This window comes from Equus caballus, chromosome 11 (genome assembly GCF_041296265.1).
Source record: "Equus caballus isolate H_3958 breed thoroughbred chromosome 11, TB-T2T, whole genome shotgun sequence".
Classification (NCBI taxonomy): Eukaryota; Metazoa; Chordata; class Mammalia; order Perissodactyla; family Equidae; genus Equus; species Equus caballus.
This window is the reverse complement of record NC_091694.1, coordinates 20994647-21011001: the sequence shown is the minus strand read 5'-3', so window position 1 is coordinate 21011001 and position 16355 is coordinate 20994647. Positions and strand designations below refer to the sequence as shown.

General features: G+C 44.8%; 2 protein-coding genes across 5 annotated transcripts in view; both read right to left on the bottom strand.

Annotated features, from left to right (window-relative positions):
* Positions 1-15: 15 nt before the first annotated feature.
* KLHL11 (kelch like family member 11) lies at positions 16-11169 on the bottom strand. The gene is made up of 2 exons (XM_005597397.4): positions 9625-11169; positions 16-5517 (listed from the first exon to the last, which is right to left on the bottom strand). The coding sequence occupies exons 1-2, from the start codon at positions 10167-10169 to the stop codon at positions 3936-3938; spliced, it is 2127 nt and encodes a 708-aa protein (XP_005597454.2). The 5' UTR covers positions 10170-11169; the 3' UTR covers positions 16-3935.
* A 2-nt stretch (positions 11170-11171) lies between these two features.
* The window catches only part of ACLY (ATP citrate lyase), a 40514-nt gene continuing 35330 nt past the window's right edge, over positions 11172-16355 (bottom strand). For all 4 annotated transcript variants that reach the window (XM_001495646.7, XM_005597396.4, XM_005597395.4 and 1 more), the window contains 6 exons: positions 15830-15980; positions 15486-15629; positions 13340-13453; positions 12926-13008; positions 12561-12637; positions 11172-12166 (listed from right to left, as the gene is read on the bottom strand). In XM_001495646.7, coding sequence (XP_001495696.1) covers positions 12072-12166; positions 12561-12637; positions 12926-13008; positions 13340-13453; positions 15486-15629; positions 15830-15980 — 664 coding nt within the window. In that variant the 3' untranslated portion in view covers positions 11172-12071. The remainder of the gene's footprint in view (positions 12167-12560; positions 12638-12925; positions 13009-13339; positions 13454-15485; positions 15630-15829; positions 15981-16355) is intronic.

Below are 16355 nucleotides of genomic sequence, written 5' to 3'. Positions count from 1 at the left end.
ACAGTACAAACCAGCTCTAAAGAAATACGTTTATTTAAAACTTACACTGAGACAAGTAGTAGCTTTAACACAGAACAAGATAGCTTTAGGAACACAAAACAAGCTATTTTACAATGTAATGTCTCAAAGTGTCCTAAATTCTACATCTCCTCTGACTTCATAGGAGAGTCGAGATTTCACTTTCAGTGGAGTGGGGGCTCGGATAACGCCAGCCAAAAACTCACTGGGTATCAGCTCCAACTAATAATTTATCTTACAGATAACTCGGCGAGCCCTAGTACGTGGATCATAAGATCTTTAGACATCTAGCAAGCACTACTTCTCACGGGTGCGTTATGCAGGAGGATTAAGTTAACAAGTGCTCTACTGTATGTGCTTCAGTGCGACATTCGTAGTAATGGTCATATAGAGTAAGACAAAAGCCCTAACAAAGATAATCGAGAAAGAGCAGTTATTCCGCTCCCCAGTTAAACTCCTTGAAGCAATATGACTACGACATCATGTTATTGTTATTGTATTGCATCACTCCATTGTGAGCTCTTTTGTTTCCAATCACCAGAACATGTTAGAATATAAGCATTATAACGAAAACAAAAATGGACTATTCTCAAGAATGTCACAAACCGGAGTGATGAACTGTGCCAAAACGTCTGACAGTCAAAAAAGGAAACTGAATGGTTTCTTAAATATTCTGCAGTTAATCAGCCATCTATAAGCACCCTACTTTTCTAGTGTAGGCAGAGAACTTGCCTCACACTTCTGTATACTTTCAAAAGACACAAAAGGTGGCCAATATACCCTTTTTATTTAAGCTTAATTTGAGGAAGTACAAAAAAAGTCCCTTTATTTATGCTTGATTAGGCCAAGTAACTAAAATATACAATTTAGCTTACCTAGCTATAGTATAGTGTTCATATTAGAGTTATGAAGCAGAGAATGAAGTATTTAAACATACAACATGCTACACTAGTCAAGAAACAGAGAGGGGAAAAAGTGTGCCCTGGAAACTGCCTTACCAGCAGCCCGAAGAGTTTAAAGTACAAAAGCACACAAGTGTTCCATAAACACTATCTTTCCAGCTTCAAACTTCTGTTCTATATTTTAAAAGTTAGTATTTTTACATTTTTTGGTCCCAGAAATACTATACGACACAAAGTGATCAAAACAAAACTGATGTCAATGAATTTTGAGATGTTTTTAGCAAAATATTTTTGAATTGGCACAGCAAAAGCAAAGTTGGATATCAAGATACACAAGACTAATCATGCAAACACCGCAAGTGAGACTTACACAGTGAGCTCATGACTGACATTCTCCAGAGACACTGATGTTTACTATAAACCGTGTGGGGTAGGTATAGTTAAAGGATATCCACTCTAAGATATAAGCAGCCTCACAAAAGGTTATGTGCAGTTATTTTACTTTTTGGTATTATCAATTCCTCTCTTTTCCTTCCACAAAACAAAAACAAAACCAACAAAAAGGTTTGCTTGAATACACATTAAGCTGTCTTTTTAAAGCTGTATTTTTAACTGCTTAGATTACCAAACACAATCTCTAAGTTGTCATCAGAAAGGAAATTTCTTTCCTAAAGAGCCATCTTAGGCTGGTTATCATAATCAGAAACTTTCCAAATACTCTGGGAAGTTACTTCCAGTTCAGAATTTCAGAATGTCAGCCTTGAACAGATTTAAGCAAATCTGGTTTCTTTCTTTATTAACAAGTTAGTTAGGATATTTCAGAAACACAAGTTATTGATGTGAAATCACACATGTGAACTCCAATATGAAAATTAGAAATTCAGTAGTCAGGAAAACCTGCACACGTCATCATGCAAGGAAGGACTTACCCCTTATTTTCAGCCATGGCCTAGGCTGCCTGCTGAGTCAAAAAACAACAGTTTCAATCAAGTTTTCAAAACCAGATTATACCTAAATCTTATGAGTCATAATTTCTGCCACATGATGTGAAAAAAAGACAAGCCTACAAATAAATTGGTAATGATTGTCTCAGAAGACAACTCTGAGATACAAAACAACCCGAAACCTAACATCACGCCCTTGTGGAGAGAAACTGGTACCCTAGGGAGCTGCTAAATTATCACCACCACCAAGAAAAGGGAGTCTGCACAGAGAAACGAGGACTGTACGCAGTGGGTTTTTCTGTCTTACTTGCATAAACCTCTCACAACTAAGAATTAGCACTTCTCAGAACCCAATGGCTGTTATTAAAATAACTAAAAGCAAATGGAAATTGAGAAAATGGTAGAGGTGGGGTAGGATATATATCCTCACATAGAAATATAACTTGCAGTTTCCCACCCCCACCCCAGGCTAAATTAAATTGTTTTAAAGCAGATTTTCAACACATTTTACTGAAAAACTTTGTCCCAGTCAGGAATACTAAGTTAGAAATTTCAGGAAAGTTCTTAGCATAGAGTCCAAGGGCTAAACATTAATAGTCTTACAGCAAATTGAGAGCCAAAAATTCTGGTTGTGCTTTTTTTTTTTTGATGTCTGACACAACTAATAGGAAGGTAAACTATAATGGACTAGGAAAAAAAATAACTGCACTTGGAATTCAACTTCTAGAATGGCATACCGGAATGTCTAAGAAGGTAGAAACATTCTGAAAGAAACAAGAAAAATAGACTGGCCGCACATTGCAAACCGTTAGAGCAGGAGTCTGTTCTGTTAACTGAATGCTAAGAGTCAACCTGAATGCTAATGTGTATAAAGCTTGGGAATACGTAAGAGAATCAGAAGGATGCATAAGAATAAATAAACACTAACTACAGAAATATATTTTTAAGAGCCATAATTATGCACCCAAATTTGGTACTCTAGACTCAGGCAAAATTCCAAAGAAAGTCTAGGGCAACTAGATAAAACATTGTAACAATCAGGGCTGAGAAGTAAGAAGGCTTCTCTTTAGCAACATTTCTCTAAATTATGTCCTTTTCATTTTGAAAAAAGTTTCTTTTAGAAAGGAATGATGATTCTATACAATACGCATTAGAGCAAAATTTAAAATTGAAGGCATTCAGTGTCGATTGTCATAGGCATTATTTATACTCATTAACTTATACTCAAGTAAGCCTGCAACTCCCGAAAAAAGTGTTTTTAAATTTTTTAATGCCTTTGATTTCTTAGGCTACACTAATAATACTTTTCTTCTTAGAGAAACAAATTTCACATATATAACTTCCTCTGTATTCAATCAGCTAAAGATCAATACTTTTGCCAGCGACATCATCTTGGAGTGATAGCTTGAAGTCTCTCACACAGTTGCAAAAGAAATGAAAATATTTAAAAATGCATGAGCCAATCACAAATTTCTCATCAGTCATCTCTTCTAGAAATAAAAATAGCATTTCTAGATAAACACATACAACAAAATATCAATGCAAACATTCTGAAATCTTGATGAAATATTGTGCTTTTTCCTTCAAATTTCAGTCTCACTATTGCACATACCTCCTGCGGATGAGGGCTCAGTGCATAAATTCTGATCTTGCCAAAACCAACCATTCAGGAAAAAATGAAAAGGAATATCAAAGTAAATGTGCAAATAAAATTGGTGCTTAAAGCATGTTCAAAACATAAGTCCCTAAAGACAAAGGAGTTAAAACTTGTTGGCAGAAAGACAGCCAAGTAACTACACCTGGTTTTTCCACTTGCCTTTAATAAGATCTTATTTAGCTAGCATACACACACAAACCAAAGTCAGAAAAACACCGCAAGTAACAAAAATTGCCACATATTGAATTGAGTTTCCCATTCTTCAGTTTTTACCTCTATTTCCTTTATATGGGGCAATAATTAGTTCAGGTAGAAAATAAGTTATCAACATACTTTTTCAAGTAACAGTCTGGGCATCTTCACCCTCACGAAACAGGTACGTATAACTGTTTTCAGCTGCGCGTATTAGAGAACCTAGCATTCGATCTGAGAGCTTGGCACTCGTCGCATGTTTAGGGCGTGCCGATGTATTTCTTGCATCTGTCTGATCCGGTCCTTCTGCCACATTAAGTTCTGAGGCATAGGATATCTCTGTGTGCCATGCAAGTACCGGTAGGGGATTCTCACGTGGCAAGCAGTGGCTCTACAACGGGGCTGCGGCATGGGAGGCAGAAGCATCCACCTCTTTCTTTCAGCGCAATATCGGTAGGCTTCTTTCCGATACTGTTTGTCAATATCATCACTGTTTTTCCAGCCTCCGATAATGAAAACGTCATCTTTGTAATAGCAAATAGCTGCTCCTTCAATGCTTAGGACTTCTGGGGGTAAGCTTTCAAGGATCTCATCAGAAACCTGGCTGGCGATTTTTCTTACCGCCTCTTCATTTTCTAAAGAATAACTCTTGGGACAGCACGATGCTGTCTGATAAAAGTTTGAATTGACCACAGACATTTGGAAAAAACAGTAATTGTCAATAAGTGGCAAAGATTCCACATCTTGCCACTGTCGAGTCTCTGTATCATAGCAAGTAATTACAGCCTTTAATCCATCTTCCGTGTCCCGGTCCACAGGGGTTCGGGCAGCAATGTACACAAACCGGTCTTCAATGGCTAGTGCTTTGACATCTCGAAGAATCTTTGGTGCCGATTCCAAGTTGTGCCATTTATCAATCTCGGGATTATAAACGGTGACATCCTTAAAGCCAGGACTAAAGTTGCCATGTCCTCCAATGCTGTAGAGCTTCCCTTTGACTTCTGTTAGCCCAAAAGAATGCTTCCTTGTCATCAGACTACAAACATGTTCCCACGTATTCAAATTTGGGTTATACTTTTCCACAGTCTTAGCAAATCCTGGTTCCATTGATCCAGCAACATACACGTAGGATTCTGTTACTGCAACAGCATGTCCATCAAGGTGATTATGAATATGGGGCAGGTTTACCCATCTGTCCTCATCGACGAAATATCCCACACATTCACTTAAATAGTCCCCTCCTTCTGACACCCCTCCAATAACCATGATCACGTCCATGTTTTGCCCATAACGAGGTAATAAGGAGACGTGAGAAGCAGGATGCTGGTATGTGCCAGACTGTATGTTCTCAGCTCTCAGAGCATGCCTCTCCACTGCATCGGCCACTAACTTGACGCAAACTTCATTACTGGCCACCAGCCTCTCTGGCTTGACATGCCGAGTAAGGTAAGTAGGTTTCATCTGGGACAACCTGAGCAATTTAAAAAGTTCTTCGAAGTATCTCTCTCTCTCTTCAGCATTTCTCTGAACCCACTTCAAAACTGTTTCAAAGAGAACCTCTTCAGAATCAACCGTAATTTCCAAGTCTGACAGCCAGTCTCGAATGAGATGGAAAGGTAAAGTATAAAATTCCTCATCCTGAATTACTTTGTGGAAATTTCTCCGGATCATATCGGCAGCTTTCAGAGCAAGCTGGCTCAGGGTATACATGTGAGCTAAGCTGTGAATGGCCACACAATTAGACAGGTGAAGTTTTTTCTTGAGAAATTCTCCACAAAATTCTTTTAAACGAATTAATAGGAACCTAAAACCAAAAGAAAGAGAAAAGATTAATTTTCAAATGTGCATATTTTATGTGGGTGCATTTTGAGAGCATCTGAATTATACAAATTGAAATGGTAAGCTTTACCTCACTCGATGCACAGCATCTGAAGAAAAGCAAACGCTCTCAAATTGAGTGTGTTTAAAGGCATATATAAAATCTTTATAGATATTTTAAATTATTTTATATATAGTTTATGCATAATCACATATTACACATAATATATATAACACACACACAATGGCGTTCTTAATTATTTAAGGTTTTCCAGAACATATCCTTTACTAAAGTACAACAGTCCCATACTTTATTTTCACAAATCCCAGTCCGAACTTGTCCATGCCGTCCTACCCCAACCCCATGCCAGGCACCAGCCTCTTCTCAGCGAAGGGACTCTACTAAGCGTGGACTCCATGGCACAGGAACTGTGGCTCCTGGGACGCTCGGGGACTCAAACGTCAGAAGGAGCAGCAGTGGGGGCTTTGTGTCAGAGGCTTTAACCTCCTCTGCACCAGCTTTCTCCCTGGGCAGCCGGGGACGGGGGAAGGGCTGGTCCTTGGAGGCTGTGGCCTAAGTCAGTTCCCCTTAAGTAGGGTGGCAAGGCAAACTTACACATCTGAAGAAGCCAGGAAATAAAACGACAACAAGAAAAAACATGTGCAGGACAGTTCAGGTTGAAAGAGAGAAGAAGGGGGTTTGGCATGTGGCTGACTAGAAGTTGTCTGCCGACCTCAATTCATTTAAAGTTAAAACAAAACACCACAAGAGTTTCAGCCAAATCCATAACTCTGGCAGAATTCGGCCAGGGTGGCCAATTAGAGACCACTGCTTTAAAAAGAGAAGTCCCCAGAACTGAGAACCGTAAACAATATAAGGATGACTTCATCAGTGCGGGCCTCTCCCATTTCAGTAACCATTTGTTGTTATAGTTGTTGTGCTTAGTGTATAAAGATCAATGAGACAGGTTCCTTTCACCCTCTTCGGGGAACACAGCATCTTAGAGATAAAACAAAGAAAAGGGGGAGTGGTAAGAGCTCTAGTGGCTCTCAGACATGTGTGGGTGCCAGAGTCACTGGATTCCCAGGCTGCCCCCACCCCCACCCAGAGGTCCTCTTTTTGGCAGGCACTCCAGGTAATTCTGACACACATTCCCTTAGACAGTGTTTGGAAACACTGCTCTATGAAAACAATAGCTATCACATCTAGGTATTTGCACGTGATGGGCATCGCACTGGGCGCTCCCTATGACTTCCTTACGTTGTAAGTGCCCTGCAAGGTGGGTGGCAGGGAGAGGGATCCTGCCTCAGAAGTGATGGAGAGATTTGATGTGATGGTTGCAGGGCACTTAGAAGAACACCTAAAAGTGCTGGGCAGCTGACAGATGGAGAGCAGTTAGAGTTTTACGTAAATTGCCTGGGGTGTTCTCTCCTCTCCTCGCCTGCAACTCTCCAATAAAGCAGGGACAAATCTAAAAACTCAAGCTCACAGGATGGAGGCCAGCACAGCTTGCGTAAGCACAATGACCCTTCTTCATCCAGTTACATTCAATAAACCTCCCTCTCTCAGCTCTACGCCCGCCCGGCCCCACACCACCCTCTTACAGGTGACCCAGCCTCATGCTTTGAGAAAACAGAAGCAATCAGGCAGAAACTTCATCTTCCCACCACCCAACATGCCTGCAGCTGTACCCTACACTCTGCCTTCCCCGTCCAACTTGTCCATTTTGTTGCTGTTGAAGAAGAGTCGCCCTGAGATAACATCTGTTGCCAATCTTCCTCTTTTTGTATGTGAGCCGCTGCTACCACAGCATGGCCACTGGTGAGTGGTGTAGGTCGGGGCCCAGGAACCAAACCTGGGTTCGGTTCCCTGGTTCCCCGGCCGCTGAAGCGGGGTGCACCGACCTTAACCACTAGGCCACCAAGGCTGGCCCCAGGTTTTCCATTTTTAACATAGATGGATTCTATCGCCTTCTTGGCTTCAAGGACTTTGCTCCTGCAAATATTCCTCTGCTCCTGTAACATCAATTTCCCTTCCACCGATTCATTTTTTACCAGCACACAAACATGCTCTATATAATCTTAGCAGGGGAGAGGAAGACAGACCTCGCTTGAGTCCTCCCCAAACATCTCCATGTGTATCATTTTTCTGATGCTCTTTATAGCAAGATAACTTAAATGGCTCTTGTCAATGTGCCATCAAAGACCTCTATTATCACCAAATCCAAAGATCACTTACGGTTGACAGAGTTGACATGATTGGCGACGCCCTCCCTGACACCCGTTCTTTCTAGGCTTCCATGGGATCAGTCTCCTCTTTAACATTCTGGAGAACCCCAGGGCTCAGTCCTGCCCCTGCTCTTCTCGAGCTACCCTCTCTTCCTAAGTAACTTCATCCATCTCATGGCTTTAATTACCATCCCTAGGTTAATTTCCTCCCCATCTCTAGCTCCCAATGCTCTTATACCCAACTGCCTATTCAGACATCTCCTGGACCAAAACCAAACTCCTAAGCTTCCTCCCAAGCTTGCTTTCCTGCAGTTTTCCACATCTTAGTAAGTAACAACTCCATCTAACTGCTTGGGTCAAAAAACTAGCAGTCTTTTCCCTTATGCCTTACAGCAAATCCATCTCCTCTACCTTCAAAATATATCTAGAATTGGAGTACTTCTTATCACCTTTACGTCTCCCTCCTCAGCCCAAGCCTCCAGGACCATTGCAACAATCTCCTAAACTAGTCTCTGCTTCTGCCCTGCAGCCCCTTCCCCACTGCTCCGTCCTTTTTCCAACACAGCACAATTCTTCAAATCCGATTACACCATTCCTCTGCCCCAAACCTTTCCATCTCCTTCAGATCAAGGGCTCAAGTCCTTCCTCAGGCCTACCAGACCCGATGCCACCTGGATCCATCCCCATTACGACCCTGAGGCCCCTCCTTCTCCCCTCACCCTGCATCCCTTTGATGTAGCCACACTGAATTCCTGTTATTCTCTAACATCCAGACAAGCTCCACCTCAGGGCCTTTACACCAGGGTCCCCTGACCAAAACACTCTTTACCTCGCCTCCTTCAGTTCTTTGCAAAATGTCTTCTTGATGAGGCCTTCTCTATCCATCCAATTTTAAAAAGTTTCTCTCCACCAGCACTTTCTATATGCCCCACCATGCTTTATTTTTCATCATAGCTATAACAATCATCCAACACGCTACCCATTTCACTTATTTATTGTCCATCTACCAACAAAAATACAATGAGAAAAGGGATTTTGGTCTGTTTTGTTCACCAGTGAATCCCCAGCTCCTTAGAACCCAGTGTCTGATCTGATGCATAATAGGTACTCAATAAGTGTTTGTTAAAATGACACAGCCATAACATAATACTGCCAAAACAGACTCCTCCCCATCTCCATAAATGGCATTCACCCGCCTCCTAACCAGGCTCTGAAGCATCCATTCCTGCCCCCTACAATCCATTTTCCACAGTAGCCGAATCATCTTTTAAAATATTTAAGTCAGATAATTTCTTTACCCAGCTTCCCACCACCCAGTAAAATCCAACTCCTTATTTCAACGCATTTCACACACCTTCTCCCCTTCGCCCTACTGGATTTCTCTTTTAGTTCTTCTCTAAGCCAAGCTGAATCCTGCCTGAGGGCCGTTGCACTATCTGCCTGGAATGTTCGTTCCCTATCTTTGCACGGCCAGTTCTTCCTTGCCGTTTAGAGGTCGGTTTAAATGTCATCTCCTCAGAAACCTCTTTCCTCTACCCAATCACTATCTTTCCATCCCGTTTCAATGTCAACACAGCACTTATTACACGCAGGCTTTCTTTTCGACTGCCTTTGTCCCTCCACCTGGGATCTGAGCTCCCTCAGAGCAGGGCGCCTTCGCGGGACTGCCCGGGGGCGTCCTCAATGCGCGGCGCAGCGGCTGCTCCACAGCACCCGGTGGGCGCTCAGTTAAGTCTCCAGTGAAGGCAGTTTTTCAGGGCTCACTCGAGCCCACCCGTGGGCACTGCTCTCCCCGCCTTCTGCGCTCTCCCTGGAGCATCCGCATCTCCGCCTCCCGGCGCCGCGGCCCCCGCTCCCCGCCTACCTGTCGGCCAACTCCAGCACCTCGTGCACACTGCCCGTGCTGACGCGGATGCGCCCGGTGTACATGTACTCGATCACGGCTTCCACCGTGTCGGGTTCAGGCCCGGGCTCGGAGCTCCACTTGCGCATCTCCACCCGGCCCGAGCGGGACTCGGAGAACTGGCCCGAGAGCAGGGGCGTGAAGTACTCAGTGGCGGCGGCCAGCACCGAGCGATGCGCCCGGAACTCACGGCCGCCGGCACCGCCGAAGCACAAGGTAATGTCGCAGAAGAGGCCCTGGCGCCGCTGCTCGTTCTGCCTCCACGACAGCTCCGAGCAGTGAGAGCTGCACTCGAAATCCTCAGCCTCTGGGCCCGGGTCGCCCCCGCTCGCCTCCATTGCAGACAAGCCGGGCCCAGGCCCGAAGTCCACCGTGCCGCTGCCTCTGACTTCGGCAGCCAGCCCCGCCGAGCCGGCGGCGGCCGTCTCCATGCTCTCCATCTCCAAAACCTGCAGAGATGCGGCCGCCGCTGCCGCCGCCGCAGCCGCCACCGCCGCCGCCGCCATCTTGACGCCGCCGCGCCCGAGCGCCGCAGCCTCGGAACGATCCGGCCGTTCTGGTGCGACACAGAGGGATTCTGGGAATAAATAGTGGGCGCGGGGCGGAGCCGGCGGCCCCGGGTCTGCGCACGCGCCGCCGCGCCCGGCCCACCTTGGAAAAGGCTCGGTCGTACTGCTGGCCAGTTGTGATTGCGCCCCCCGACGCCTCCCGCTAGGTGTCAGTGGAAGGATGGCTTGTTTCCTTCCCCTTAGTGGGTGGCATGCTCTTCGCGGTCGCCTGGTAAAGCAAAAGCCACCTTAGGCCATCACCCATTGTTGGTGTCTTGTATGGCAACATAGGATCTTTAAAGATTTACAATGGCTTTGGAGTAAAATTTTAAAAAGAAAAAAAAAAAGACTTGAGACCGAGCCCCAGCTACGAGGATGAGGGTGATCAAGTTACTTATCATCTCTGAACGAATTTATCTTCTGAAAACGGGTATATTATCTGCGTTGGAAGATCGCTGTGAGGATTAAATGAGATGATGTTTGTCAAGTGTTTTGCATAGCGCTTGGTGCATAGTTACTGTTCCCTATATACTTGTTAAGATGACTAAATCCACTTTTGGGTTTTGAGCAAGGAAGTGGCTCAGTTAGATCTGTTTTGAAAAATATCACTGGTGGCTGCGTGGAAAATGGACTGTAAGGGTACAAGGTAGAACTAGGGGCAGAGTTAGCAGACCAGATAGGGACTTGGCGCCCAGATAGAGAAGTAGAGGGAAAGATGACTTCGGTGCCTTTGGTTTGAACATCCTGGTGGGCGGGGCTTTGGTTCCTGCTCACGGGGAAAGGGGAGGTGCAAATTTAGGGGAGAAGATAGAATGATTTCTGTTTTTTTGAAGATAGTGTTTTGATTTCTTTTTTTAAGAAGTGGATAAACATTTTAAAAACTACATGTAGTAAAACTATTAGAAAGTACAGTTCAAAGGAATGCAGATGAAAGGATATAGATGACATGAGACAGCAGTATGTCTTCACTGTTACTATATAGTTTATTTAAACCAAACTATGATAATATAGAGAAGAGACTGAGGTTGGCAGCTGCCCAGAATCTTTGTGGATTACAGATGCAAACTGGCTGGAGCAGAGTCCTTAGACCCATATTTCAGTAACAGACAAATCAGTTGCATAAATACAGAGAACGTAAGACACAAGACATTTCACAGCTTTTTCTTTTGTGTTTCCATTTTAAAATATGTATGTTACAACTTTACATTTTAAATTACTAATCCACATATTTTGTGACAATGGCTAAGGATGCAATGGTCCCATCCATCCCACTGACATAGCAGACTTGGGTCTGCAACATGGAACATTTCAGCAGGATACCAAACAAATCTTTAACATATAACATACAAACATCCTAAAAAAAATAATATTAATACAATGCTCTTCATGTTATATGGGGAGGAAGAGAGAATGGAAAAACAAGACATTAGGGGTGCTTTAAATGTATAGTATCTTGAGGTCTTACAAGTTTCATTCTCTTCCTCCAAGGGAAGAAAAAAATTTAACTAAAGGAAAAAAGAAAGCAACATCATAACACCCTACAATGCGGAAAAACACTACCCTGACGTGCTTAGATACTTCCAGATAATAAATACAGCAGGGAGCAGAGCAAATGTCACAAGTATTGGCTTGGTTTTTATTTCTATGTGTATAAAAAAAAACCCCACAAAAAACATGAAGCTTCTTTGTGTGGAATGAACAGTGTTAGCCTGTGGATGTTGGTCCTCAGTTGCCTGTACATTGGTGGCTATTTACATCCAGGCTTATCCTATAGCAAACTCCAGGGCCAGCCATCTGAGCACTATTTCCAGGGGGAGGAGTTCTTGTCTTCACTTTACTGCAGGAGGATTCCTGTCTCAGTTACATGCTCATGTGTTCCGGAAGAACATATGAAATATCATCCCACGGGTGACGATACAGCCCCTGCTTCAGCCTCTTCTGATCAAGATAGTGTCCTAAAATGGAGCAAGTGCATCCTTTTGTTAAGAGTTGGTGAGTTTATTAAAGTTTGGTGAAGGAGAGAAGACAAAGAAGGGAAATCTTCCTGATGCAAAGGAATGGGGAAGTAAATCCAGATCCATTCCATAGGCAGCTGCCAGCCTTGGTAAAAGGAAACTGTTGAATTTGTTTTCTCAGGCTAGCAACTGAAGTCATTTCCAAAAACAAAGGGACAAAGATAAAGATAAGGGGGAAGTTAAAGGAAGGAAGGAAGGATTAGGAACAATGGTTAAGACAACGTGACATCTCTTTTGTAGAAACTCAACCACATGGGTAGTGGTACAGCTAAACCAAAGGGGTAAAAAAAACCCCCAAAAAACTCTTAAAACAACAACAATAACAACAACTCACCAATGAAGCCCATGCTCCTCCCCAGCACAAAGATGCCGTTGAGGGCTCCAATGTCAATATACTCATCAGCTTCTTCCCTGCAACACACCATCGACTTGTAGTTTTAAAATGGCTCACGCGACGGCCCTCCTGCCCACAGACAGTCTGACTTCCACCCGGGAACGAGAAGTTGGCTCTCTTTGGTTTCAAAGGAGAAAAAAGGGGTGTACCCAGTGGTGGGAGTAAAGGCAGTTTTCATTTTCTTCTTTCTGCCTCTCCCTATTTTCTAAATCCTCTATAATGAGCATGCAGGGCTTTTAGAGTTTGGAAGAAATAACAACAAAGTCAATCAATGTTCTGAAGAAGAAGAGGGTTGCAAAGCTCACCGAGTGAAGGACCCACAGTTTCTAAGCATGTCTACAAATGCGACTCCGATGAGGCCGTCTACATTCAGGATAAGATTTGGTTTCTGGGAAGGCAAAAAATTCAAGGCATTAACATGATTTGTCACTTCTTCCTTGTCATTTCCCACTATTACTACTACTATGATTACCACCAATTCTAACCACCATTTAAAAACCTCCCACCAAAACAACCCGGTTGATTAGGAGAGACCGTGTCTTACTCGCCTGGTTGACACTTCATATATGTCTGTTGAACTTAGTTATGCAACTGAAATAAAATTTACCAGAAAACCAGGTTTGATTTTAGCTGCACAATTAGAACGTAACCTGGCTTTCATTTTCCCCAAGAAATTCACCCAAAACTGATTCGGGAACTAGGGACATTTTCTCTTTTACCTTCGAGGTGGTGATCTTCTCTACTTCCAGCGCGTAGTCGAGCAGCGGGGTGGCAGGGAAGTGCTGTCTGACGTAGTCCTTGAGGATCTGCACTCGCATGTCTGGGTTGTTGATCTGCAAAGTGACCCACAGTTACCAAGGGACCAACTCTAACACTGCTGTTAAGGGGTGTGTTCATGGTCGTGTCGCAGGCGGACACTACCGTACGTAATGTATCCGGGAGGTGTGTCTCAGGGACCTGATCCACGTGCATGATTCCATGTGGCACAGATTATGACGCTGCTGTGGGGCTCAAGGTTTCTGAAGTCCTCTCATATCTCATTTGAGCCTCAGAACAACCTTTGTAGGTTCTCCCTTTTACGTTACAAGCAAGGAACTGAGACGTGGAGACGTTCCGTGAGTTAGCTGTGGGTCCTATGGTGCTAAGCAGCAGGGGGCTGGGGCTCACCCACTCTCCAACCAGAAGTCTTAGGGTCTAGCAGTAGCCATGCTGCCCACCAACTCAGTAGTCAAGCTAAGCTGTAACAAAGTTCTCAGTGTTTTTTTTCCTTCCTCAAAGCCCCAGTGCACAGTTATATATTCTAGTGGTAAGTCCTTCTAGTTCTTCCACATGAGCCACTGCCACAGCATGGCTACTGACAGACGGGTAGTATGGTTCTGTGACTGGGAACTGAACCTGGAGCGCCAAAGCAGTGAGAGCACCAAACTTTAACCGCCAGGCCATCAGGGCTGGCTCAAGCTCTCAGTTTTTAACTAAGCAAGCACATGGTGGCAGTGGGGCAGCAAAGCACCCCTGACATTTCAGGAAAAACTCTGGACCTGCATTGAATGGCAACGAACCATGTAAGGAAACCCACAGGAAGCAATAATCTGTCAGTGGGGGAGTGAGATGGTTTAAACACACGCCGAATCCCAATGCCACAGAGACCTCCCTTAGCAAAGAGACACGCTAGGTCACAACGGACTCCAGAAAGGAGGGAGCCCAAAAGACTACGTGTGGCAGTGCAGGGCTGACGCTATCTCAGAAAGATGCCCTGCGCTGTGTGTGCACTGTCTGCTCTCGAGCTGGGGACGGCTGAGCAGAGTTCAGCAAAGCCAGGATGAAACGTCCCCCAGAACTAACCATGTGCCCTGGTTCTAATGCAGTCCTTGCTCATCAAGCAGACTCTGGAGGCCTACCCTGAGCTGGCCAGGCACTTGGATGCCTGGACGGGGGTGTCTCAGATCACATGCCTGGCCCTCTTCTATTAATGTGAGTCATACATCCTGCCTGGATCAGCAGAATGACTGACTGAATGAGGTTTCTGGAGCAACAGAACCAAGGACATCGAGGCTAAGGGACCTAGAAGGAGCTGTCCCTGTAAGGCCCTGAACAGCTGTACCTCTTCTCTTTCCCTTTGATTTCTAAACACAACTCATTCCCAGGACACACAGGGACTCCGTGCACTATGGGGGACTCTATTAGCCATTTAAAATATTCACCACGCCCCCACACTTTTCCCAATCAAGCTGACCCTGATATTATTGCTCTTCCTGCCCCAGTGATGGCATGCTTAACCATGTGACTTGCTGTGACCAATGAAATGTGAGCGAAAGTGAGCCATGCAACTTCCAAGCAGAAGCCGTCAGAGCTTTCATGGGGTTCTGCCATGGCTGTTGTCCTTCTGACATAAGGCAGCACATCCTGGATAGGGGCTGCTTCTTCAGCAGAAATGATGGAGAACAGAGCTGCAGCCAACCCACAGTGGATGTAGGGTGAATAAGAACCAAACCTTTGCTGTTGTAAGCCACTGAGATTTCTGGAGTAGTCTTACTGTAGCACACAACATCATCTAGCCTAAGGTGACCGATTTGTCCCTTTAACCCTGACCTTTGTCCTTTATCCTATAAGGTTCATTGGGCAGAAGCTAAGGTTACCAAATTGCCAGCTCATCATATTTTCACACCACAATTCAACAAGATAAAAACTGTTTAAGGGCAAGCTGTATTATCATGGAAAAAACAGCTGCTTTATATTTGGCATCTGTCAACACATCCAAACTTTTGCATGTTGGGACTCAAGAGCCTGGGTATTCCCAGCTAAGTCAATGCTCTCTCCTCACCATCTACCCTGTAGATCCAGTCCCGTAAGGGAGCAACAACTTACCGATTTCACTCGGTGACCGATGCCCATGATCAGTTTTCCTTCCTTCTTCATCTTGTTCACAAACTCCATGGGGATAATGCCACTGTCAAAGGCTTTGCTGAACATCTTGGCTGCGGCATCCAGGGCACCCCCGAACCGGTCCCCCTGAAGGAGAAGCAAGCCCATGTTACCCTGAGCTGTAAGAGTCTCCTTCAGCTTCACAGACCCACCTGGCAGGCCCTGAAGAGCCCCCAGCAATGGGGTTTTACACTCAGGGGTTCCTTGCAGGACCCTGCTGCAACCAAGTGGCATGATGCCAAAGCCCAGTGTCCCCGCTGTCCACCTCCCAGGATAACAGTACTCACAATGGTGAGCAGCCCCGAGGTGAGGCTGGAGACCAGGTCCTTCCCAGCCCGAGCACAGATGATGGTGTTGTGAGCCCCAGACACGGCTGGCCCATGATCAGCCGTCACCATCAGGCACATCTCAATGAACTGGCAGGAGTACTTGGGCAACCTGGAGGAGGGTGGGCAAAGGCGAGCTGCTGAACAGGAGGTTCACTGACAAGGCCATGCTTCTACTTTCTCCCATCTGTCCAGATAAGTCACTCAAAGTCAAGAAGGGCAGCATCTCCCAATCCAGGTCTAACACCCTCATATGACTCCAAGGCAAAAACCTCCTGATTCTGGAGCAGCTCTGGACTTTGCTAAAATTAAATTCTGCTTTAAAATAAGAGTTAGAAACCAGGATTTGAAATCTCTTCTTTAGGCAGCAGTTTTCAGCATGAGTTGCTGCAAGAGGATTGGACCTCTATTTGTGGCTACCCTTTAGGTACCAGACAGAGAGGAAGTGAGGTCCCTGTCCCTTCCACAATGTAGGAGGCCCCAGGCA